This window comes from Antrostomus carolinensis, unplaced genomic scaffold, assembly GCF_000700745.2.
Source record: "Antrostomus carolinensis isolate BGI_N321 unplaced genomic scaffold, ASM70074v2 scaffold11637, whole genome shotgun sequence".
In the NCBI taxonomy this organism is placed as follows: Eukaryota; Metazoa; Chordata; class Aves; order Caprimulgiformes; family Caprimulgidae; genus Antrostomus; species Antrostomus carolinensis.
The window spans coordinates 1-24,443 of NW_010326660.1; the positions used below are offsets into that span (position 1 = coordinate 1).

Sequence of the window (24,443 nt, forward strand, 5' to 3'; positions counted from 1 at the left end):
ATATATTATTGCTGATCTGTTAACCAGCAATAGCTGGTGAGGTTGAAAAGTTGAGGATTTGAGATGGGAACAGTGGTGCTGTCAGCAAGCCCATGGGGAGTGGATGGGTGTACCACTGCTGGGACATCCCCTCCTGCTGCCCACGGGGACCATTGCCTGTTTCCACCCAAATGAGATTGGATTCTTCGTTCCATCTCTTCCATCTTGCTGGTTTAAAGTTTTAAAGAGTTTTCAAGTATTAGTATTAAAAGAATTTCGTTGAAACAAATAGAAACAAATAACTTAATTTGGGCTGATTTATAATTGGCAGTTTGTCACAGTTTAACCCCAGCTGGAAACTAAGCACCTCACAGCCACTTGCTCACTCCCCCTGGTCGGATGGGGCAGAGAATAGGAACAGTGAGAAAACGTGCACACACAAGCAGAGCAAAACAAGGAATTCATTCCCTGCTTCCCATCTGCAGGCAGGTGTTCAGCCATCTCCAGGAAACCAGGGCTCCTTCATAGGTATCGGTTACTTGAGAAGACAAATGCCATCACTCTAAACATCCCTCCTCCCTTTTTTCCCCCGCCAGCTTTATGTGCTGGGCATGACATCATACAGTATGGAATATCCCTTTGGTCAGTTGGGGTCAGTTGTCCCAGCTGTGTCACCTCCAAGCTTCCACGAAGAAAATTAACTCTATCCGAGCCAAAACCAGCACGTAAGTCCTAAGCAGGAGACTACGTCTCATTGTGTCGTCCTTTCTGCAGTAAATCCTTTGCTCTGTTGATACTGTTTTCCTCTCTCTGAACTTACAGGTCAGTCCAACCTGCTTTGACTCACCCATTGAGGAAATCTAAATTGAACACTAGGTCAGCAGTGTGCAAAGCAGATCTGATAGGACCAATTGTTTATTTTGCAGTAATATTTTGTGGTAAGATTATTTCAGGGAAGAGAAAATGACTGTTCTAAATAAAAAGACAGGTTTTTGTTTCCAGTCAGTTTAAACCATCGTTATTCCTGAATATCTTGCCTGTTCTTTTCAAATAGATAATGTTTATGCAGCACATTATCAGCAATTTTTACATACTGTCATGGGGAGCTCTGTCTCACCTGCTGCCCTGACCCATTCCTTCTCTCTAGCTTTCACAAAGGGTTCTTGCAGAAAAATCCTGAACAGGGCATGTGCTTCAAATCACAGTTTTAAGCACTCAACCATTATCACCCATTCTAGAAGCAGCTGTGCACAGATACGAACCCAACCAAATAAATTCCTGGGTAGGCTGACTTTGAAATTGAGCTTGTTGCCTTTCTGAAGGAAGCTTTCCCCAGTGTCACATAGGCCAGCATTTGCATACTGCAGTTTTGTTTCCCTTTCTTTTATTTCCTTTGCTTTTATATAAAAACAGAGCAAATCCTTTTTGTGTATGTTGTGTCTTCCAGGTTCACAAAATTAAATCCACAGTTCTGCTTTCATGTGGTGATGGGGGAGTGGACCATCTAGTGAAGGCAGGAGAATGGGAAACAGACATGGAGGGAAGAAGGCAAAGAAATACCTGAAAATTGCAGCAGTGAGAAATAAGGGAGAACAGTAAGGAAGAGCCAGGAGGAGAGTGGGTAAGAGACAGAGACATTCCTTTCCTGATTGGAAAGAGCCTTCAGTGCCAATCCTGTGTTACTATTCCTGACACTGGGCAGGGATGGGGAGGGCAAAGCCTCCTGTGTCAAGAATGAGGAGTAAGTGCTGCATGTTTACTTTGCCAGATCAAATTTTTATGAAGAGTAAGAAGATAAAATGCCTGGTATGCTTAAGGGACGGGGCAGTTGTAAAGATCGGAAAAGGAAGAGTTTTCCTTCCTACTTGTCTTCCTATGCAGCCCAAGGTTATTTAACTAAACTCTTAACACACAAATGGGAATTTTGCTGAATTACTCTCCAGTATAACTTTTTATGTAGGTTTTTTTCTCTTGACTCTGTCTTCTTTGTTTTGTTTATTTTGTTTGAACTACCCATAAGCTGTGATTCAATAACAGATTTTTAAAGGATTGTGTTGCTGGTGTGGGTTGGGGTTGCTTTGGTCAAAGAGGTGCTTTGGTTTTTCTGGCCTGCTTCCTGGGCTGGGGACAGAGCACCAGAGAGAGACACTAGTAACAGCATGAATCAGCATCTGATTCCCAGGACATCTTCTGGGTGGCATTGGGGTAACTGCATTTCTTTTCCATGAGAAAACGAAATTTGAGTCTTATTATGAGCAGCTCGTGAGTAACGCAACTTAAGCAAAATTTGAATAGGGAGAGTCTCTTTTTTTATCCAAAAAAATGAGGTAATCAGGAAAAGAAAGAGATTGTCAGGCATTTAAACCCTCCAGCTCTTGCAGCATGAAGCATAACAAGGACAAACTGAAAGGTAACTTCTGCTCCCTAAGATCAGGTAAGAATTTCAGGAGCATGCTCAGAGCTGCAGCAGCTGTACACCTTTAACCAGGTGCAAAGCATGCAAGCAAACAGCAGATCCAAAAGGGCCTTCAACCCAAAATCTTAAGGTTGTTTTTGGTGTTCCCCCACCCCAACTAACAGAAGATATTTATTTCTTTTTACTTACAGCCTTCAGCTACTGCAGTTACAACACTGATCCATCTGCAGGAGGTGCAATATTGCATCTTTGGGCATATTTAGGCTTCCAAGTACATTTACAGCACATCTCTGCACAGCTGGGAGACTTGAAGAGGGAAATCAGCTGTAACAGGCTGTAGTGTGTGCTGGATGTACCAGCGCTGTACTCTGCTCTCCTCCAGCTTCTGCAGACATTGCTCTGCTTCCCATTTACTCCCCCCATCCACCTACTGCAGAAGGCAATAAAAAGACTTCTCTAGGAAAAGACAACATCTGGCTATAAATGCAACAAGACCTCCTCAATGACATTCTGAGACTTAGGAAACATCATCTGGCAGGCAGAGGTTTTCAGTAATCCCTATTACAACACTTGCCAACACCTTGAGTAAACTCCAACACTATCTATTTGTTGTTGAAAGCCACAGGAGATGTAATTTATGGCATTCTTGAGCTCTTCTCTGCAGATCCCATAGCCTGTCTGAACTAATGAGAGAGAGGGCTGAACCCACACAGCTTGCTTCTTTTAACCCATCAGTAAAATATATATTTTATCATCTAAAGGATTTAGCGTTTCTTCTGCCTAAATCTATCTGTCCTGCTAGTTAAAAAACAATATATGGAAATAACTTTGAGGCAGTTCTTGCTTGCACAAATGGATTAGTCCTCCTTGAGTAAACAACTAATCCTCCAAAGCCTAAAATATATTTAAAGATACAACTTACATTAATATTGAGGGTTTAAGATTGAGGATTGAACTGCACAAACCCTCCTGGACAAAATACTCATGTGAGATTTCACAGCATTTTGTCATTGTGTGAACTTTTTTTCAAACAAGGAATACTTTCTATTCATAGTATCAAAATGTGTAGATGTGGGACTTAGGGACGTGGTTTAATGGTAGACTTGTCAGTGTTCGGTTAATGGTTGGACTTGATGATCTTAAAGGTCTTTTCCAAACTAAATGATTCTATCATTCTATGAAAATATCAAAAAACGTTCTAAATTTTGACAAAATGTACAGCAAGTCTTATTTGGTGAAACATTATGGGTCTGTTTTGGTATCTCAGTAGGAAGGATATCCTCACTCTTGCACAGATATGTCCCCTTAACTTTTATTGTTGAACATCCTTAGGAATAAGGTTTAATAAAGCTGAAGGTATGAGTTCCTAATGATAAAGGAGCATGGCTATAGTTGTGTCTAACAACATGAAATAGTGTCAGGTTGGTCAACAACTTTCCTTTTTCTCTTGGAACAGAGTGAACCAAGTGGCCAAACTGATACTGGCTATTGAACTGTCAAAATTGGTGCAGTAAATGCTGCTATTCTGCTGATTCCAGATCTACCTTGTTCTGCTTTGGCCAGATGCAGAGTTTAAGTGAACATGAAGTTAGAGAAGTTAGTTGGCTGTAGGCTAGATCTTTTCTTTGGCTTTTAAAATACAATCACTTTGCCATGTGATGGTTGGGTTTGCATTTTTTTGGTGTGCTGACAGCTAGATGTCCTTTTCTCACTATTGTTTTCATAACGAATAACCTCTACTGTTCTAGTTCTGTTCAATATTTTTCTCTTAAACATCCAGTATATGCAAGTGTGCGCACGCACATGCCCAGAGCGTCCCCATTACAAAACGTCCCGCTGAGATCCCCAGCAGCTGACGAGCATTAGAGCTGCCGCTGAGCTCTCGGCTCCTCCGGCGGGACCAGCCAGCGCCTTCAGATGCTGCCAACCCCGGCAGAGAAATTGCATTCACTTGGTGAATATTCCAGTATGTTGCTATTGAAGAGCAAGAAACTGCAGCTCTAAAAATCCTGGAAGGAAGCCATAGAAGTCCTAAATGTTTTGATTTGTTCTCGATAGTATATATTTTTTTTCCTAAGGCTCCCACATCGACCTATGAGATGTCTGGGGCACTTGGATCTCTGAACTGAAAGGCATTTAAAAAAAAATTGAAATAGAGCCTTTACTATATTTTTTAAAAGTTGTCAATTAATTTTGTAACCTCTTGCCACATGCAGAATAAATGCATGTATAGTGTAAAGGTGTCATCTGAAGTGGTCCATAGTGTTTAAGAATTTAGGAATAAAATTACTGTAACTGGCTTGGAAAATGCCCTGCCTCAAATCACATGCAAGATGGTTTGTTTGGTTGTTTTTTTTTAAAAAAAAAGGTTATAATTTTATTCTACTGTAGACTAGCTCTTTATGTACACATATAAATTCTGTGTTTATATGTTTATCATTAAGTTCCAGTGAACTATCTGATAGACATCTTGGGCAAAGCAAGGTGATTTCTTGAATTCCAATGGTTTAATTTTTCTAAGCTTTAAATCGGCACTCTCCCTTAAACTGTTGATTAGACTAGATTTTGGTATAGTGTCTCCTCTACTTAGGGGAATTTTTGCATGCTTAATAGCACAGGAATTGTTCTATTGACAAACTGAGGCTGGGACCTGGGCAGAAGAAATGGAAAACTTCACAAAGACTGGGGCTCAGAGAAAGCACTTGCTAAAGGCTGCATTCTCTTTTGTGTGCTTTTTCCACCAATCCATTAGAAAAATGTCATTTATAACCTTTTGAACAAGCCAAATCTCCCTTTGTCGGGTCAGTGAAAAAAACCCTAAATTCAACTGTGGTAAGGAAGGATTTAGAAAATCAAATGACGGAAAGAAAAATCTCCATCTTACTTAACTGACCCTGCTGTGGAAGCTGTGGCGCTTGCTGGAAGCCTTAGTGTGCCCTCAGTCAGGCACCGTCTCTGTCAGTGCACTATTAGAAAACATTTCCACTAATCCCATCATTCACTGGTGTCGTGGAAACCAGCAGCCTCACGAGCAAATCCACCCACTATTATTTTTATCCTATTGAAAGCGCTACCTTATCGGACGTAATCCAAATGGCTCCAGTGCAATGTGAAGTGGGTTTTACCAGCAATCATGCCAGAGCAGAGGGTGGGTTCAGTTGCACCCTGCCAGCACAAAGTGTGCATTGTGCGGCTGTGCTCTGCAGTACCCGGCCTCAGCTCGGGCCGTGCCTGACGCAACACTGCGCGCTCCCATCAATACCCTTTCTTTTTTAAAAAGGGCAAAACAAAGCGGCAGTGTCTGCACTGGAATGTGCTGCAGGTAGCCATCTAAACCTCCATCACCAAAGTCAGCGAGAGGATTAATTTAATGCGTGAAGGTTGTTGCTTGGAGGGACTTCACAGGAATGCAAAACAAAGGCCCTCAAAGAGCCCACAACAAAGAGAAAAGCCATAGGAGCTGAACCTCACGGTAGGATGAGGAGAACTGGAGTGAGCGCTTGGTCTGCCTTGTAGAAAAGGCAGGAAACAGTGTTGTGCTGTAAAGCAATGCAAGCAGGGAAAAGATTTTTGGGGAGGCTTTTTTTTTTTCTGTAGACCTCTTTTAGAAAGATAGTTGGATAGAAAATTGCAGCCTTGCTGATGACATTTATACTATATCTAATATGATCAAATGTCTATGCAAGTTTTATGACTGCATACGTAATTTGTTTCAAACTGTTATTTTGTTTCCAGATGAAATGGAATAAATACCTGTTTGGTTTTTTTTTTCAATTCCTCTTTTGTTCTTGATATTTTTCAATTTATTTTTGGCAGGGGTACGCTCTGGCTATCCTACCAGTGCTGAACCTTGCTGCCTTTATTGCCACAAAGTGATTATTGATGCAAAGTGAACTACCAAACATGCCGTGTGCTGCTTTGCAAACATTTAAGTGAACTAGCAGGGTGATGAGGTGGGCTGGGGATGGGGACTGCTGCTGTTTTTGACAGCCTCAGACAAATAGAAGCCTACTCCTGAGTGCAGCACATGGGCACAGTTATATTAAGGAGACCTTGCTATTCTGGGAAGGTGTTCCCCGAGTAAGCTCTGAATTATGTACTTAAGAGACCGGACAAATAACAGCAATACACAGACAAGAGCTAATGTGAAATTTGCTAGAATAAACTAGTGTCGGGGACAGAGCAGCTTTTCCGTTCCTCTCTAACTTTCCTGTAAAGACCAGTAGTGCTACAAATTCTGCACCACAAACAACCTGTCTTTATTTTCCTACCATCCTTATCTAAGGATCAGTTTCCAGTCACTGCTCCTTATGTCTTTACCATAAGAAGTCATGTAATTACATGCAATTATCAAATTACTCTTTCTTCTCAGTCCTCTACTCTTTTCAGTCAAACCATACCACCCCTTCCTTAATCACTTAAATTGCACAGCATCCCATTTGACTAACATTTTACTGAAGCTTTTCAACATATAAACTTCTGGACAATGTTTGAAAAATGGCCTAAATAATCACAGGTAATTAGTCTTCTCTGTCAGTATTCTCTAATTCCCTCTTTCTTCAGCCAAGGTTTGAAACCAGTCATGGCTGCTGCAGCACAGCACAAGTGCAGGCACTGTTGGTGCCAATCAGAGGCCATGATGAGGGCATCCTTTTCTGGTTCAAAAATACAGCTACTCTCATTACTTACGTATCTGTCTTTTCTGAAACAGTCTACTGTGCGGTGTACTTGGGTTTCTGTTCCAAGATTGTGTCCTGGTTTTTAGCTGGAACAGAGCTGGGTTTCTTTTCAGTAGCTAGAATAGTGCTGCATTTTGCTCTCAGCCTGGGATTTGTTATGAGAGACACTGATAACACACCAGTGTTTGCATTTTTGTCGCTGGAAGTGAAGGACTTCACGTTTTGTTAGTCCACAAGCACAAGATCTAAGGGGGTGAGGAATATTTTAATTAATAAGCTAAATTGGTGTTTGGACATGCCAATGGGATATTCCACATCGTATCATGTCATGTGCAGCATATTAGTGAGGGTCTCTTCCTTTTTAGCTCTCTCTGGCTTTCACTCAGGCTCTCACTCTTCTGGGATTGCAGTTTCGGTTCGAGATTGTCGCTCCTCCGGGATCGTTATCTGGGAACGGGCCGGGCTTGGTCAGTAGGTGGTGAGCAGTTGCACTGTGTATCACTAATTTGCATATTTTGTTACTGTTATCATTATCACTATTATTTTAATATTAGTATAATTTTAAGTTTTATTTTATTCCTATTATTGAATTGTTCTTAAGTCAAACTACGAGTCTCCTGACCCTTGCCCCCCCAATCCTCTCCCCTATCCCCTGGGGGTGGGGAAGTGGGTGAACAGCTGAGTTGGCTGCTGGCCAAGGTCTAGCCCAGGGAAACTATCACAAGACATTATGCAGACAGCACTCTGTGGTGCTTACCAGCTTTTATTTTTCCTTTCTTGACAAGAAAAATTTTGAAAGGATTTTGAAATGCTATGATTTTAAGGACTGACGTTAACTTAGTGTTTCTTCAAGGTCCTCCAACTTGAAGAATGATGCTAATGTTAAACAGTAAGCATCTCAAGACAAAGATGTACCAAATTATACTGTAATTTTAATACAATTAAACCATTATGTAATTCTAAAAATAATAAAAGAATTGATCACTAATATAATTGACCATTTGTATATAATGCTATTATTAATTTCAAGTCAACAAACCAAGACCTGTTCACGTAACATTTTATTCACAAGTAGAAAAAGTATTACAAAATGATTTATACAAGATTTTAATTTACATTTCTTAAGGGAGTATTTAAAACAGCACTAGATGTGATATGTGGGAAGTTAAATGTGGTGGTAGTGTATGTTTTCTATTGGCATGTACAACATTGCTTGCCACAGGCAATATATAAAAGACCAATTTGGTTAAATTAAGGAAAAAAGTATATACACAATATATACATACATTTATAAAGCACTCTTCATTTTTTTTCCTCCCAATTTGCTCGCAAGTTATCACTCACTCATTTAAAGAAACGAGTATTTTTCTCTAGAGTTGCCGGACAAAAATAATTATACAAAGTGTAAATTCCAATGGGAAAACATACTTACTGTGGCAGATGCTGGCAAAATTTGAACGCAGCATTTTAAAGAACTGTTATTAGTGAAAAGTTAAACCTCTGTACGTTCTAAAAATACTGAAATGCACATTGGATTTTTTCTATTTACAAAGTATATACAAAGAAGCACACATCTCTTCATGCACATATAGTGAAAAATAACATTTTGTCACTTCTTAAATGTATGAAAGTATTCAAAGAAATTATTCAAAACTACTCTTATTTGACTATATACTCTAAAGTATTTAGCTGAGTAATTGTACTCCCTGTATAACCGTGTATTATTCTGTCAGTGACCAAATTCTGGTATTTATTACTATAAAAAAACAAATCACTTATGTAATCTCTTCACTTACTTTGGTTTGAATTTGATAACTGTTATTCGTGATTTTTGCACACATGAATAATCTCACTGGTTTTAGCTGCAGCATCTTTACTGCCTTGGCTGCCTATGCTGGCTTTAGCTATTCTTGTGCAGGTTCAACCTTCTAGTGGGTGCTTCAGAGTAAAAGTATTTTTCCATTATGGAATATGAATACTGTCTCAACACTCCCATTGTACACAAACCATGTGTGGAAAGGTGAGTAATAGTTATTGCAAATTTGCATTTGTTTTGCTGATTGCTTTACTTTTGTCAAGGCACATTGGGTACTTTAAAGAGTAATTGCTAGAGTTCATCACTGACAGGTTTGAGCCTGGTGAGTGTAATGAATCAGAAGAGGTTATTTAGATTACTCACAGAAGTGAAAACTATTTAGGGATAAAAATGGCTGCAGAATAAATGGTATTATGGGATGTGGTGCAACAAACTGCAGTTAAAATAATCTTGAAGAAAAGCAGTGAGGGCAGAGAGTTGATAATTTACTAGGCATGCACACAACTTCTGAGGATTCAATTCTGAGGTATTTTTTTAAAAAGATGTTAGGAATTAATGTTTATATTTTGTGTGGAAAAACTGAATTTGCATAATACCACAGTGAGACGGAGAGAATGACATGAACGAAAAGGCCCGCTAAATGAACACATTAGGTCACCATGAAGCTTGACCCTTGGAAATAATGCATTACTAAAAAAATATTAGTAATAATCTCATTGTATGAATACTTTCATGGCACACATGCTATAGTTTGACATTTTGATGTGACAGTTGATTACATTTATGTCAACATCCAAAAATTACATGCTATACCAACAAGTGCTGTATTCCAATACTGAGACTACCAATTAAAAACAACATCCCTATCTATACAGATGACTTTCATTAAACTACATCTAATTTAAAGCTAAACTCCTGCTAGATTTAACAAAACAATGCTCCCTCTCACAAATGTAACAATTGGATGGAGGGAACTCCAATTTTGTAACATGCAATTTTTTAACTCCCCAAACTAGCTTATTGACTATAAGGTAATATATAATAAAAGCTTCAGTTTATCAATAGATGATCCTTGCATAAATAGAAATGTTTATTTTTTCAGTCCTTCAACAGCAGATAACTAAGTTAAAATTAGAACCAGCCAAAAAAAATCCTAATGCATGCATAAATCTGCAAGCAGAATAACTGGCAACATCTTGTCCCACACCTTCTGACACCTGTAGCCATATTCAAGATACCTACCTAAACACTCTGAAGTATTTATATTTCTTGCTGTATTTACATATGCTTTTAACCTCACTCCATTAGACTTTATGAGACTATGAGGGAATAGAAGGTTCTTTTTTAAGAGATGCAAAAGGTCATAAATCCTCTTTCAGGGTTCTCCTAGGATGCTCCTTGAAGTTTCACATTACAGCTGTTATGGCTCAGATGCAACTGCTCAGAAGGTGTGAAATGATGCCATTTTTCCCAGCTGATTTTGAAACCATGCAACACTGAAGACCAGACTAGGTTTGATGAGAATTAGCAGAGGAGCATTAGGGATGTATTCACCTTTAGTGCTGAAAGAAATAGCTTTGTTTCCTAAAAGAAAATGATAGAGCAGTGGTTACATAAATTCATAAAAAAACCTGTATGTACTTCTATACTTGACTAAACACTAAAAAAATACAGCTATCCTTACTGCTTGCTGTAAAAACTTACCTAAACCTGAAGACTGAACCTGTATTAAAACACCCATTAAAAACATATATTTATGTGCACATAAATAAAAATATGCTATCTTCTTATTTTATCCCATTATTATTTATTTTGCAATATAATAATGAAGTATGGCCTTATGCAAGACTGTAATGCATCCAACATGTACTAAAAAGACCATCCTTCCCTCAAAATATTTCAGAAACACAAGAAAGGTAAAGGGCAAATGGAAGAAAATGTGGCAGACTGAAATTAAATCTTCTTGGAGTTGTATAGTTGGTGAAAGTTAAGCCTGAAAATACATTTCAGGTAACCCTACTCCTGGTCCTGTCCCTCAAATGCTACTTAAATTTCTCCATCAAAGATTCATATATAACGATGCAGTGTAGATTCTGAATATGGAGATATTGTCTAAAATGAATCAATAAACTCTATTAAAGAAAAAAATGAAGAAAAACCTAACCTATCCAAACCATCTTGCTTATTCAGAATTAAACACAAATCTCAGTCGTAATATATGATTGTACAAAACCATCAAAGAATATAAGATTCTGAAATGTTAGAAAAGATGTCTACATACAAACATGAATCAGTAAGAAAATTTACAATTACATATCATAACAAGTATGGTGAAATGTAAGTTAATTTTTATAGTGATATTTTGAAGTTCTACGGTTCCTTTCATCTAGAAAAACTCTAAATAACATTAATCACATACCTCTGAAGTTGATACATGGTTTAGTGGGTAAAAAAAACCCACAAACTTTTGATTTTTAAAACCTTGTTAATATAGAAATATATTCCCTTAAAACATCAAGCATTCAAGTTCTATTGATAACTGCTGAAAAAAATGGGAATTAGAGTTTCAAGATTTACAGTCATAGTCATGTCACTGTCCCTTCCTATACAAAACTAGAGAACAAGAATATCACCTAATGACATTTGGCATATACTGAAATGAAACTATGCCAATTTCTTTCCATCTGACACATGGGCAGTTTGTGCCAGACAAATAAGATATTGAGAAAAAGATGTGCAAACTAGATAAGGTTGATATTTTTCAGTGACAGCAGATATATGAGTTCCATTGAAGTCAACGGCAAAAAAATTCTTGACTGAGCAGACTGTTTATCTCCCTTTCTCCTCTTGAAAACATCACCTAAATAATTAAGGCTTGATCTACAAAGAATTAACTATTGCACTTACATGTTTTCAGAGTATAGATTTGTTTTGTTAAATACTAATTACTTTTTACTTCTTATTTAAAAACAATATGAAAGTGGCATACAAACCAAATGGAAGAGGATCAAAGTTTTATTTCTGCAGATGACCTAAATTTTTCATAATTACAGACAGCATAATTTTCTTAATTAATTTTGGTGGATTATTAATATTAGTGGCAACTGCTTCTGTTCCTGCCTCTGTATATATGCACAGGAGATTATTTCAGCTTTCCAGCTACAGCCTGCATAACCCTTGAGTAACAGCACCAGTACACATGCCACACTTTGGGATCCTTTCACAAATTAACTACTTGTTGCTCCAAGTTACTTACAGCAGTAGAAAAATGCCATCTTAAAAACACAGAGCACAGCTAATATTCAAAAAGATACAATGATGAAGCATCAGCAGAGTGACTTTTTGTGATGGTTGCACTGTTATGTGGTAAAGACTATTAGCATGTCTTCTCATTTTGACCTCAGACCTGTATTTTCTCTGAGAACACTGAGCTTTATAGCTTAAATTATAATTTATGGACAAACTTATGGAATGTTTTATCTGATGACATGGAAATATGAATGGCATTAAAAAGCATTTGAAATTCTCTCTTCTGTTTATACTACTACTGTAGGAACTTTACAGAGAAGGCTTTGTAAATATTTTTGGATGAATACTTGCATCTCTTTTATGCTTTGTTTACAACAAGCAAAGACAAGTCTTCTGTTCTTCCCTCATAAACAAGGACTAGCCCCACATAATAGTTTGGTCATAAGGTTATTAAACTAATTTTTTTTCCCCTGAAATTCAATGAAAAAAGAAACCAAAACCTGATAAAAGCTGACTGGTGTACAGACTTTCCCCTGTGTTCTGGTTCACGTTATCTCAGCATTACAGTTTTGAGTAATTACACTTTTCAAATTCAGTCAATGATTTTAAAATGTGAAACTGTTGGATCTCTTGTAGAGTTTTAATTTATTTCAGCAATAGCTAGGTGTAATCTATGGAGAAACACAACCCTACAGCTTTTTACAATGCTATTTTTATCTAGCTCTACATGCCTCGAGCATTCATTCTCACTCCTTTGTAGTTATGTTTTTTACCTCTTTATCAGTCTGTAGAGTCATTTGCTGTTCCATTACGCTTTGTCTTTGGCTGGGTTTCAGCAGCCACTGAGTTCTGAGGTGATGAAACTTCTATGCATGTTCTATGTTTGGAGATTTCAAAGGACTTTTCAATGTTTCCATCAAGAGACTTGGCTGAAATAAGTACTTCACTTGGATCCTGGTTATTACCCGACTCAGCAGTGGCTGCATTTTCAGTCTCAGGACTCCAGGATTTTGCAGATCCTCCAGCCAGTTCTGAGTATGATTCACAGAAAGAAATGCTGTCACAAGCTGAGTTTTGCATAAGAGGCCAAGCGTCTGAAATGTCTCCACAGGTAGAGTGAGAAAGAGAACCAAGGAAGGTAGGAATCATTTCTCCAACAGAATCAGAAGCCCTGCAAAAGGATAAAAAACACATGGTTTCAAGAGCATTCCAGAAATATTATCAGTTTTGTAATTATTGTAATTCATAATTACAGGTATTTCAAGAAGGTTTAACAGGGTTATATTAAGTTAATACTCTAGAGACATCCTGTACAAACAAATTATTTCGAAAAGGAATACAGTTTATTCCTCATCTGGAAATGAAGAAAGCTCTGGAGAACAATACTAAAGATAAAGAAGATGCCTAGAGCCCTTTACACTGTGAATTCAGGGTTTTAGAAAACATAAACTACAGCTGTGGTTGTTTATAGGCTAAAGAACAGAAATATGATAAAAAAATACTACAGTACTACTGTTCATGTACAAAGACTGTTTCAGAGAGGAATGAATTTATTTGCTCTCAATGTGGGGTAGCGGGGGGCAGAGTTTAAAACAAGATATAACAAGCTTAAAACATAGCAAGAAAGATGCTTGGGAACGTTGTGGAATCTCCAACACTAGGTTTTATTTTTTATTTTTAAATAGGGCAAGACAAATATCTAATGGAAGTAAAAGAAAAAGTGTGTTCTGACTTGGAAAAGGGAATAGACAAGACTGCTTGAAACTCCTTCTATCTGCATTCAAAGAATCATAAAATGCTGTGAGTTGGAAGGGACCCACATTCACTTTAGATTTTTCAGTTTGTTCCGTCTGGCTTTCAAAACGTGAAAAGGCAAGGTTTCCTTGTATTCCCTTTCATGTGGAAAGGACAGAATATTAATGAAGGACAAAGATTTTTAATTCTTATAAGGATTATTTTTATTTTATGGAAAATGGAAGTAGAAACTCAGTATTACCCATCTCAAATGTATTTAAGGTTCATGGTGATACTGACATGCCTGAGTGCACTATACATGCATATCTCTGTTAAGAGCCCAGTAGTTTTTTACTATAGCACACCACAGTAAGTATTAACAGAACCAAAAAGATATACCAATACATTTTATTTCCAAAAACAGTCTATAGATTTATAAAACTGTAAAAGCTATATTGTCTGATATACAGTAATAATTTGTGTGACAAAACTCATCCCACATTGACTTGGCCTATAACAGATTTTAAGTTGCCTTACTCATTTCCAAAACATGATGCTTTAATAGCTTTGATCTACACACAAAGCATTTTTATAGATGAGGCCAGAAGTCAGGACATTGCACCACAATTGAAGGAAATACATTATTTTGGCAAAGGAAATTGAAGCAAACTTCATTTCTACTGGAAGGAACCACAGAATCCTTGATGTCCACATAGCATGGATATGACATTTATTTTTAAAGCCTTAACCAAAAGATCCTTCACAAAGTACACAACTCTCAATTTGTCAGCCGTGGTGGTATAAAAGGATGACTCAAACTTGCTGGTATTTAAACAAGCTATTATAGAAAATATAGGTATTTCGTATCTTGCACTTAGATCACTAAGTCACCTTGCATAAACAGTATGTACGAAGAAGCTGCCTCAACATTTTAAGTTACATTTGGCCATAAGAACAAAACAGCCAGAGACCAATTTAAACCTTATATGGAAAACAATTCTAGTTAAAAGAAATAAATACATCCTGTGTTAAAATCTGTAACCAGGAAGCTATGAATGACACCATGAATTTTATATATTTAGCTCATGGCACTGCTGTAGAAATAACTGCTCTACTACCATATTTATATTCAGCTGATCAGGAGAAACTAGTGGTTACAATCAAAATACGAGATATTTCAAATCTCACAGCCATTAAGAGCTTCTAAGCTTCTAAAAAAAAAAAAAAAAAAGAAAATATACATTACACTTCTAAACTGTACTTTAATATACCCCCAGATTCACAGGTTTATGCAGCACCTTGCTAACCCACAGCAGAAGAGGGGGTCATCAAAGTCTCTAAGGTACCACAGAGCAAGAGGAAGACTATCTGCCTGCAAGAGAAATAAGTCACTTCTTTGTCAGAGAAACTGATACATCATGTCAGCATTTATTAAGTAATACATAAAATCAGTTTTTCACCATAACCTGTTTTTGCCTAAAACAGAAGTATGTGTTCATTAAAATCCCTCATTCCACTCCAAACAGCCATTGTATTTGTATAAATATTAATTTGACTGCATAAGAAATATTTAATGTTTAATAGACATTTCTAAAACTAAGTTACCTTTCATTAAGCGCAGTCTGTGAGTGGAAAGCACAACTGTGACTGCTGTGCTCCATGCTACAGGTTTCATCACAGCACAAGGATGGAATCAAGTGAACTGGTCCTAAGAAATGAAAATTAATTTGATAATGTTAAAAGTCTTAAAGCTCTGTACAAAGTTAGTCTCTGTACTTGTTCAAACTTGCATATTAGTTTGCCAGTTATGTTATACTACATGGATTGCGGAAAGAGATTTCTTATTGCAAAAAATGGGCTCTTTAATTTATTACTTTAAAATGGAATTACTTATAAAAGCCATGCTGTTCCTCCAGGAGTAATTCAGGTGCCAGTCATGAATATTTACTTTTGAAATTAATTTACTTTTCAATTAGATACATATGAGAGGATGTACCACATTCTGAGTTAACATATTAGGATGGTATTTAATCCTGTGCTCTTGTGTTAAATTATGCATTTGTAAATGTCATAAATGCATCTGTTCTGATACTACTTCACAAAATCTCAATGATTTGAATTGTTCAGGTTTTTAATATCCTTTAGAGTTCATATCATGTTCGTAGATACTATCTGGTAACCCTTCACACCAATTTAAGTCTCAAAGACAGATGCAGTGCTATTTTTATAGGAAAGAAATTAGATAGACATTTAAAGTTATTTTTGAAGTAAAGGGTCATTGGAATGAAAACAACAACAAAAAAATCATAACCAAATAGCTACTTAGACATTCTATGTGCTTATTGAGAAATTAGCCTAGGACAAAAGGTAGTCTGACAATATTAGCTCTGTAGTTGAAGTTAAATGTCATAACTCAAGTGTTAGATCAATGTTCATCATGCAATAAAGTCACTTTTAAGTAGACCTAACATACCACATGTTTGTGATGTGCTTCTCTGGCACTGGCAACATGTTCTATGGTCATATTCATTTAGCCGTGGTCTATCAAAACATGACAATTCAGAGCCATTGTAGTGAACGTCTTGTGATCTCAGAGACCCTTTGGACAAAATAAATTAAAAAATGTATTAGTAAATTATACTGTTTTTCCTGTTCAGAGCCACCTATCTTCATAGGATGCTTAAATGTCGCACTATACAGTATTCCCATACATTTTCCAACTGAAAGATCCATAATGATCATGTTGTTTCACATTACAACAGATTTTGCTGGTTCAACTACAGCCTCTTCTAGGAAGACATCTGCTCTTATTTTGATGATGTTTTGGGAGTATATATTATTCACTGTTACATTTTCTCAGTGTTTAATGATTCTCAGTGATTCCATCTGCAATTTTCCACATTTAGCTTTCAGACACTGGGATTTTGTTTATGTTATCTTAAAGAGCTTTATATTAACAGCAGACTTCCTTTAATCTCTATAATTGTACATCAAGGCAAACAAGTTACTAAATTTCACTAAATGAAGTTCGAATTCACTATGTCTGAATTTCTTAAAACTTACATTGTAAAGCATCTAGGTTAGGAACAATTCTTAAAATACCTTTCTGGACCTTTTTATTTTTGCTTCCTAGTTAATGTTCTTGTTTGACATCCAGCATTTATTAGATGCTATCAATATATTTTAATAGAAGTTTTTAAAATGATAAATGGTGCTTCTGACTCTTATTTTTCTTAATTTAAATTAAGGGGCAGAAAAAATACATTGATGAGCTGTTACGGATTTTTTTTTTATTTTATTTTATAAATCTAACTGGCTTAGGCATTTAATTAATCTTGAATAAACCCATAAAACCAACATTGTTAATGACAAATCTGCTGTCTACACTGGCCACATTCATTATCTTGACGAGCTAAGTTGTTTCACAGTGGCATGTGATGCACAGATCCTCCATGCTGGTATTTCCACACTCTATAATGACATCCCAGCTCTGATCCCAAATGGTCCACATGTATCTGTGCAGCATCTAACAGAGAATTAATGCAAATGGATTATTTCTGGACATCTGCACAGCATTTTCTCAGTAGAAGCTTGAACATTCACAATGAGCTGGCAAATATGTATGGATACATAGTCTTGGGCTTCTGCTAGCTTGTTCATCTCAATACTAAACTTACTTGAATGCTGTAGAAATTTCAGTTATTTACCTACAGAGAAATTTGCCAAACTAGTACTGGTATATGAATATTACAAGGAAACAGTAATAATTGGACACTTACAGCTTGGTTTCTTCTCCATAAACTGCCTCTTACAATAGATAACACAAAGAATGAGAAGAGCTAAGAGCACTGTCGCAAGTGCACTGCATATAACAGCTGCTAGAGCAGTGTCTCGAGGACTGGAAGCAGTTGATGGGATCTTTACAAGGTTTACTTTGGTGGTACCTGAAATATAATTAAATAAGAATTCAGGCAAACTGTAAACATTTCAGGAATATACAGTCATGAAAATGAAAGTCTGGGAAACAGAAGAGGTTCATAGCACAGAAAAAAAAAGGATGTTCCAACTGCTAATATATAAACATTAGTTGCACGTATAAATAGATAATGATTATCAGCAACCACATTGTGGAAAAAACCTTTAAAAAATACATTACAAAATGAGTGGTAATAAGTAGAGATGCACACACACAAACACATTCTGACTGTCCATGAGAATGGAATCAGATCTTCACCATGAAAATGAACACCTATCAATTTTTAAGGATGTCAAATGATTTTAATATGGAGAACATTTCCTAGTGTATAGTTGAGAAAGCTATCCACTAGAGGGAGTCACAAATACATGAACTTCCCTTCATAAGGAAACTGTGAAAACTGAGACACCCACAGAAGTTCAAATGCTGTCAAAGGTACCATTTTCCTTGGTTGTATATGTCATGACGCCATGGTCATTTCTAGGATCAAAACCAGGATTTCAACTGTGAAAACTTTTTTTTATTCAGTGATAGTTTTTTAATACAGACAATTCTGGTAAAAATTCACCAGATTGACTTTACATCCATATTAGTAAAGACATCAGCAAAGTTTCTAGTTTTGACAAACATTGTTACTTTTACGTGAAAAGTGCCAAAAGTTTATCTACAACTATTGAAATGATCTCAAATTACAAACGGCCTTTTAAAATTAAATTCATAGAATCACTTAGGTTGGAAAAGACCTTTCAGATCAATGAGTCCAACCTTTAACCAAACACTACCCAGTCCACTACTAAACCATGTCCTTAAGCGCCACATCTACATGTCTTTTAAATACCTCCAGGGATGGTGACTCAACCACTTCCCTGGGCAGCTTGTTCCGATGCTTGACAACCCTTTCAGTGAAGAAATTTTTCCTAATAACTAATCTAAACCTTACTGGTGCACCTTGAGGATGTTGCCTCTAGTCCTGTCACTTGTTACTTGGGAGAAGAGACTGACACCCACCTTGCTACAACCTCCTTTCAGGCAGTTGTAGAGAGTGAGAAGGTCACTCCTCAGCTTCCTGTTCTCCAGGCTAAACAACCCCAGGCACTTCTCATAAGACCTGTGCTCCAGGCCCTTCACCAGCTTCATTGCTTTTCTTTGGACATTCTTATTTTTTGTTAGAAAATTATTTTTTAACAACTTATGAGTTCTGATAGCTCATCTGTTTCAATCTGCTTTGAAGTTCACATCAATTCAACAATATAACAAAAGGAACAAAACAATCAGCATTTCTCTGACAGCAATTTTTTTAAAAAACACAAACTATATTTTATTAACTTATAAAAATAAGTTAAACGTGACTATTTCCCCCTGAAAATCTTTGGTTAAAACATAAAGACTATAATTCCTAAGAAATGGTCCATGTAGTCTTAAGTTTCAACTGGGAGATAAATGTCTGCCAGAGAAAATTAAAATCACTAATCAAATTGTACATACATGCAATTGTTTGATATCCTAATTGCAATATAATAATAGCAGAAGAGAACTTATTTACTAACTTAGTGCAATCAATGCAATTGTCTTACTCAGGAACACTTTTCTCAAATAATTATGGTATTTCCTGTGCACACATCAAACATGAGCAGCCAAAGAGTTTACAACACCATATTGTTTTGTTATAATGGGCAGATTGCCAAAAAGCTAAGTATTCTGAAAATCAACTTTATTACATCCTATTCTAAGTCTTCAGAACACTTACACCAAAGAAAATATTAACTTATAGGAAATAAAGAATATAAAATTAAAAAAAAAAACCCCACACAACTTATTAAATACAGTTTCTGTGGATTATAGTATTATGTAGTTGCTGTTAAGTGGAGGTATATAAAAAAAGTGGAGAGGTCAGATTACAGCTATTTTTCAAAAGAAATACTGTTTAGTTGTTAATTTCCTGATTTCAATGTGAAGAAAAACAAGTGTTACTGCATTTACATCTGCATGAATACTTCTATTTACCTTTGATTTGTACTAGTATGTTCTACTGTCACATCAAAAATGTGGAGAGCAAATTTATAGAAGACCTTTTTTATATCCTTTAACTTGTCAATTTCAACAGCGTGGAGCTACTGGAGAGAGCTCAGCAAATGCCACAGAAATGATTGAGGAACTGAAGCCTCTCTCCTATGGTGAAAGGCAAAGAGAGCTGGGACTGCTCAGCCTGGAGAAGGCTCAAGGGCGTATCTCATGAATGTGTATAAATCCTCAAAGGGAGGGTGCAAAGAGGACAGAGCAAGGCTCTGTTCAGTGGACTAGAAGCAATGGGCACAAACTGAAATACAGGAGGAGGTTCCCTCTGAACATCGGGAAACACTTTTTCTAACTGTCAGGGTGACCGAGCACTGGCAGACATTGACCAGAGTGGTTGGGGAGTCTCCCTCCCTGGAGATGCTTAAAAGCCATCTGGACATGGTCCTAGGCAACCAGCACTGGGTGACTCTTCTTGAACAGGGAGGTTGTACCAGATGATCTCAACCATTCTGTGATTCTGAGTTACTAAAATAAAGCAGATCTCAAAACTAGAAATACATTTTCAAACTCTGTCGTTATGCTGAATTGTTATCGCAACAGATACTACCTATTATTTGTGGTCCAGATAACAGAATAAAATTCCAATTCAGGGTTTCAGGTACTTTTCCTTTTAAATAATTATTACCTGTCCTTCTCTTTATGTTCTTCTAGTAATGCCTATTAATCACAGAGCTAAGTTCCATGACCGCTTTTCCAGATCTTAATCTTTATTTAAAATAAAAAGCAACCGGTGTCATAATCTTTTGTCATAGTTTCAGTGCTCTTGGCAGCAGCATTGCAATCTTCTCTTCAAAAGAGAAAACTTTTCACTCGGTTTCTAGGACTCTTGCAGTTATAGTTTTAGGTATGCAGTTTTAACAGACTGCAGAAATTTCTGCATGGTATCTAAAGTTCCAGGATATAATTCTGTGAGAAGCAGTAAAACTATATATATAACAAGCTATCTATACAGCAACATGTGGTAGCCTTGGTGTGAAAACAAAGGACTGTGCTTTGATATAGTCTTTAAAAGGTTAAATACAGCTTAGGTAATTATTTAAAAACAAAACAATAAAAAACTGATGAGAATATCTTAAAATATTTTTCATAAAAATATATGTACTTTTACCTACCTAAAAGTATTGAACATTTCTTAGAAATTAGGCCTTTGTAATTACTAGAAAAAAAGAATTGTTAATTTTGAAAGAAAAAATAGAACAAGAGCACTGGAGGTAGAGCTGCTACATTTTTGTCTGTCTTAATTTGCTCACAAAATATATCTATTTGCAAGTATAATACTATATTACATATTCTTGGAAATTATAAATTCCATAATATTTCATTAGTGCCCACCAGCAACATCCAAACTCGAAATACAGCATTTTTATTTTACAGTGGGATAGCAAAAAATTAAATTTAAGAATTACTTTATTTGGTTGATTTTTTTTTTTCTACTTGAGAAAGCAATTTTCTATTCCTGAGAATGTCTACCACTCATCTTCACCTTCAAAGAACTTTTTGGAATAGCTACTCTGAGCAGTCCATTGTAGAGTAGCTCTAATTATAATGATAGTGATCTTCCCTGCAGAGACCAACATTTCAGAAGTGGATTGCTATTGTAGAAGTGGCCCGCTGGGCATTGCTGAACTCTGCTTTTAGTGTTACTCAGATATGTACGTATTTTCTTCAGGCTCATAGACTTCATGGTCCATTTTTAGTAAAGCAAGGGGGTGCATTTTAAACTTCAAACTTGTACTTACATCTATTAAATGATTACATGATTAAATTTAAATATATAATTAAACACTGTGAATTCAATGTGATACATTAAGAAAGGGGGAAGGAGGTACACACTTGTTTATGATTTTTAGAAAGCATATGCATATTATCCATCACAAAAATGTATTTTATTTAAGAAATAGATTTCCTTTTCTAAGTCTTAGATCCAACATATTCTGGAAATATGCTAGTGCTAAAGAAGAAATACTCAAAATATCAAGCTGTCTCTGGCATAATTTTGAGCAATAAGCCTAAATACACACTCTTCCCTTAATTAACCAATAGTATATCATAATGTCAGTACATGCAAAGGTGTGGTTCTTAAAAGCAAGTAAAGTTTCTGTTAATCCAATATGGTTAAATAGCAGTAACTCAGCTAATACGGAACATATGAATCCCAGCTGTGTCACTGTAACTTCTGCCAATAAACAGAATAGTTGAATTTTCAGTCTATTATACCAAACAGCCAGAGACAAGACAAAATGTAAAAAGACTGCCTTTATCACTTACTTCATGTTTATTTATGTTTATTTTCACAGATTTTTTTTTTTTTTTTTTTTTTTCCAGAACCATGATTAGTTACAGTCACTACTGGAATCAGAACGCCTACAAGGACGCTTTCTGGGGTAGATTAATCATATAAAAACAAAACTTGCAAGATTTTACATTTCTTCCATGAGTATAATAATAATATTATAATAATAACCAAAGTTGAGGAAGATAAAATGTGGATTATGTTTCTGTTTTCTTTCTTATCATGTCAAGTTAAGGCTAATCTAAAGAGGGTTCACTCAATAAAACAAAGCTAATCAAAACTCTACTTCGTGATAACATGGTAACATTGAACAGAGTGCCATCTTTTACAATTAGGATTTAAAAGTAAATTAGTATGTTGTTAATTCTTGGAATACAGGTATTTCCAGCCAAGAAAGGGGAAAGGACCATTTGCTTATTATAAAAAGTGTTTGCCCACTACCTTTATGCTGATTGGCCCAAATCAGTTGTATCAACTGTATCAATCATTTGATCAACTGTATCTCTTGATATTCCTTAATTCTGAAAAAAGTTTAAAAGATGTTTATATTCATTTAAAAGTAAAAAGGCAATAAATAAGTCTACCTAGTCCCTAACAAGCAAAATAATGTATTATGTATAAACATGATATGTGTATATATAATTCAGGTACTACATGTATTATTATTACATAGAATACATGTGTAATATATACTACTGAGCATCAACGTAAAGTAAGTTGTCCTGAGTGTATTCCTGAGTCTTTACAAAGCAGCAGATTGCCTCCCTTCTGATCTTTCAAGTAGGAAGTAAGAAAATTCATTAAACATTACTGTTGGAGACTGTGGTAAACACTGGAGAGAGAGTCTCCCAACATCTGTAAAAGGACATTTGCGTGCATGGCCTGCACCCAAAAGTTCATCATGTCAAACCACATTTTTCAAATGTACTCCAAGTGCTGACTTTAAAGCCTTTAGTTTCCAACTTAGTACCCTACAACTTTTTTTTATGTTGCTGGTTTTGTAAGTTTTTCAACAAATGTACCAAGAAGCCCTCGGGGAAAAAATGACTATTCAAGTATTTATCCATTGTTTGGAAATCCTGAGAAATGTACTTATAAATTAGAATCGTTGGCATTCAATTTATTCATTTCCAAGACCATTTCTCTTGCACCGCATATTTTCACAAACTGCAACTGCTAACAACCTTTTATGTTTAAAATAGTAGTACAATTACACTGTGTATGTGAATTTAAAATATATATGAACTCTACAATACTGAATATACCCCACTATGTCTCTAAAGCATAGCTGAGCTCTGCAGCATGTTTTTCTTTTTGTCATTAAGAGATGTTAATTCTTGGTAGTACCATGGTTATCTAAATTGAACTGATATATGGGCACAAAAGTAACACCGTTTCATATACAAAACTTTCACCTTTGAGAACTGCCTAGCTATTTAAAAAAGATCACTACACAGAATCACAGAATGTCAGGGATTGGAAGGGACCTTGAAAGATCATCTAGTCCAAACCCCCTGCCGGAGCACATGAAAATAAAGCCTCAAATCACTGGTACCCTCAAATAACCTGAAAAAAAAATCATAGTAAGTGAGATAAAAATCTGTGTCACTGCTGCACTACTTATTCTCCCCCTACCTGCAACATAACTTGTTGTCAATGTCAAAAGACAGTATGTCTCTCCTCCATAAATAGGAAATATTTAGCATGATCTGGTGGCACAAAGTATATATTGTTGTTAATATGACTGTGGTGTTGTTAGCAATTATCTTTCTGACTTTTGCTTCTAGCAGCTCACTTTGCACCTCTGACAACGGGAGTCTAATATCTATTTTGCAGAAAATGCAATTTATTTCTCAGGTGTTAAATGAGCATGTCAAAGCTTGTGTCAGAACATATGAGATTGCTAGGTACAGCAGAAAACCTATTTCCCTACTTCACTTCTAACTTGCACTTTTAGGCAAATTATTTTCCAGATGGGTTTTGGGACCAAGAACATAATATTTTAGGATATACTCTTGTTCAAATCCGATTATAGAATGCATCCATCCCACCCAGGCTATGATTTTCAACAGAAGATGAAAAGCATAAAGTATTTGTTTCATACTCTGTATGTGCAGCCCCATTTCATCTTTAGGACTACCCAGTTATAGAATAAAAACAACCTTGAGTCCATCAAGTCCGTTTATGACAGTTACTGCTAGTACACATCCTCTATCACTCTCAGT

General features: G+C 36.2%; 1 protein-coding gene across 1 annotated transcript in view; it reads right to left on the reverse strand.

The window, feature by feature from the left end:
• Positions 1–12,908: 12,908 nt before the first annotated feature.
• TNFRSF19 (TNF receptor superfamily member 19) overlaps positions 12,909–24,443 on the reverse strand; it is a 42,386-nt gene continuing 30,851 nt past the window's right edge. The window contains exons 5-8 of the mRNA XM_010171659.1: positions 17,653–17,817; positions 16,347–16,472; positions 15,479–15,581; positions 12,909–13,310 (exon numbers count right to left, since the gene is read on the reverse strand). Of these exons, the coding sequence (XP_010169961.1) occupies positions 12,920–13,310; positions 15,479–15,581; positions 16,347–16,472; positions 17,653–17,817 (785 nt within the window). The 3' untranslated portion in view covers positions 12,909–12,919. The remainder of the gene's footprint in view (positions 13,311–15,478; positions 15,582–16,346; positions 16,473–17,652; positions 17,818–24,443) is intronic.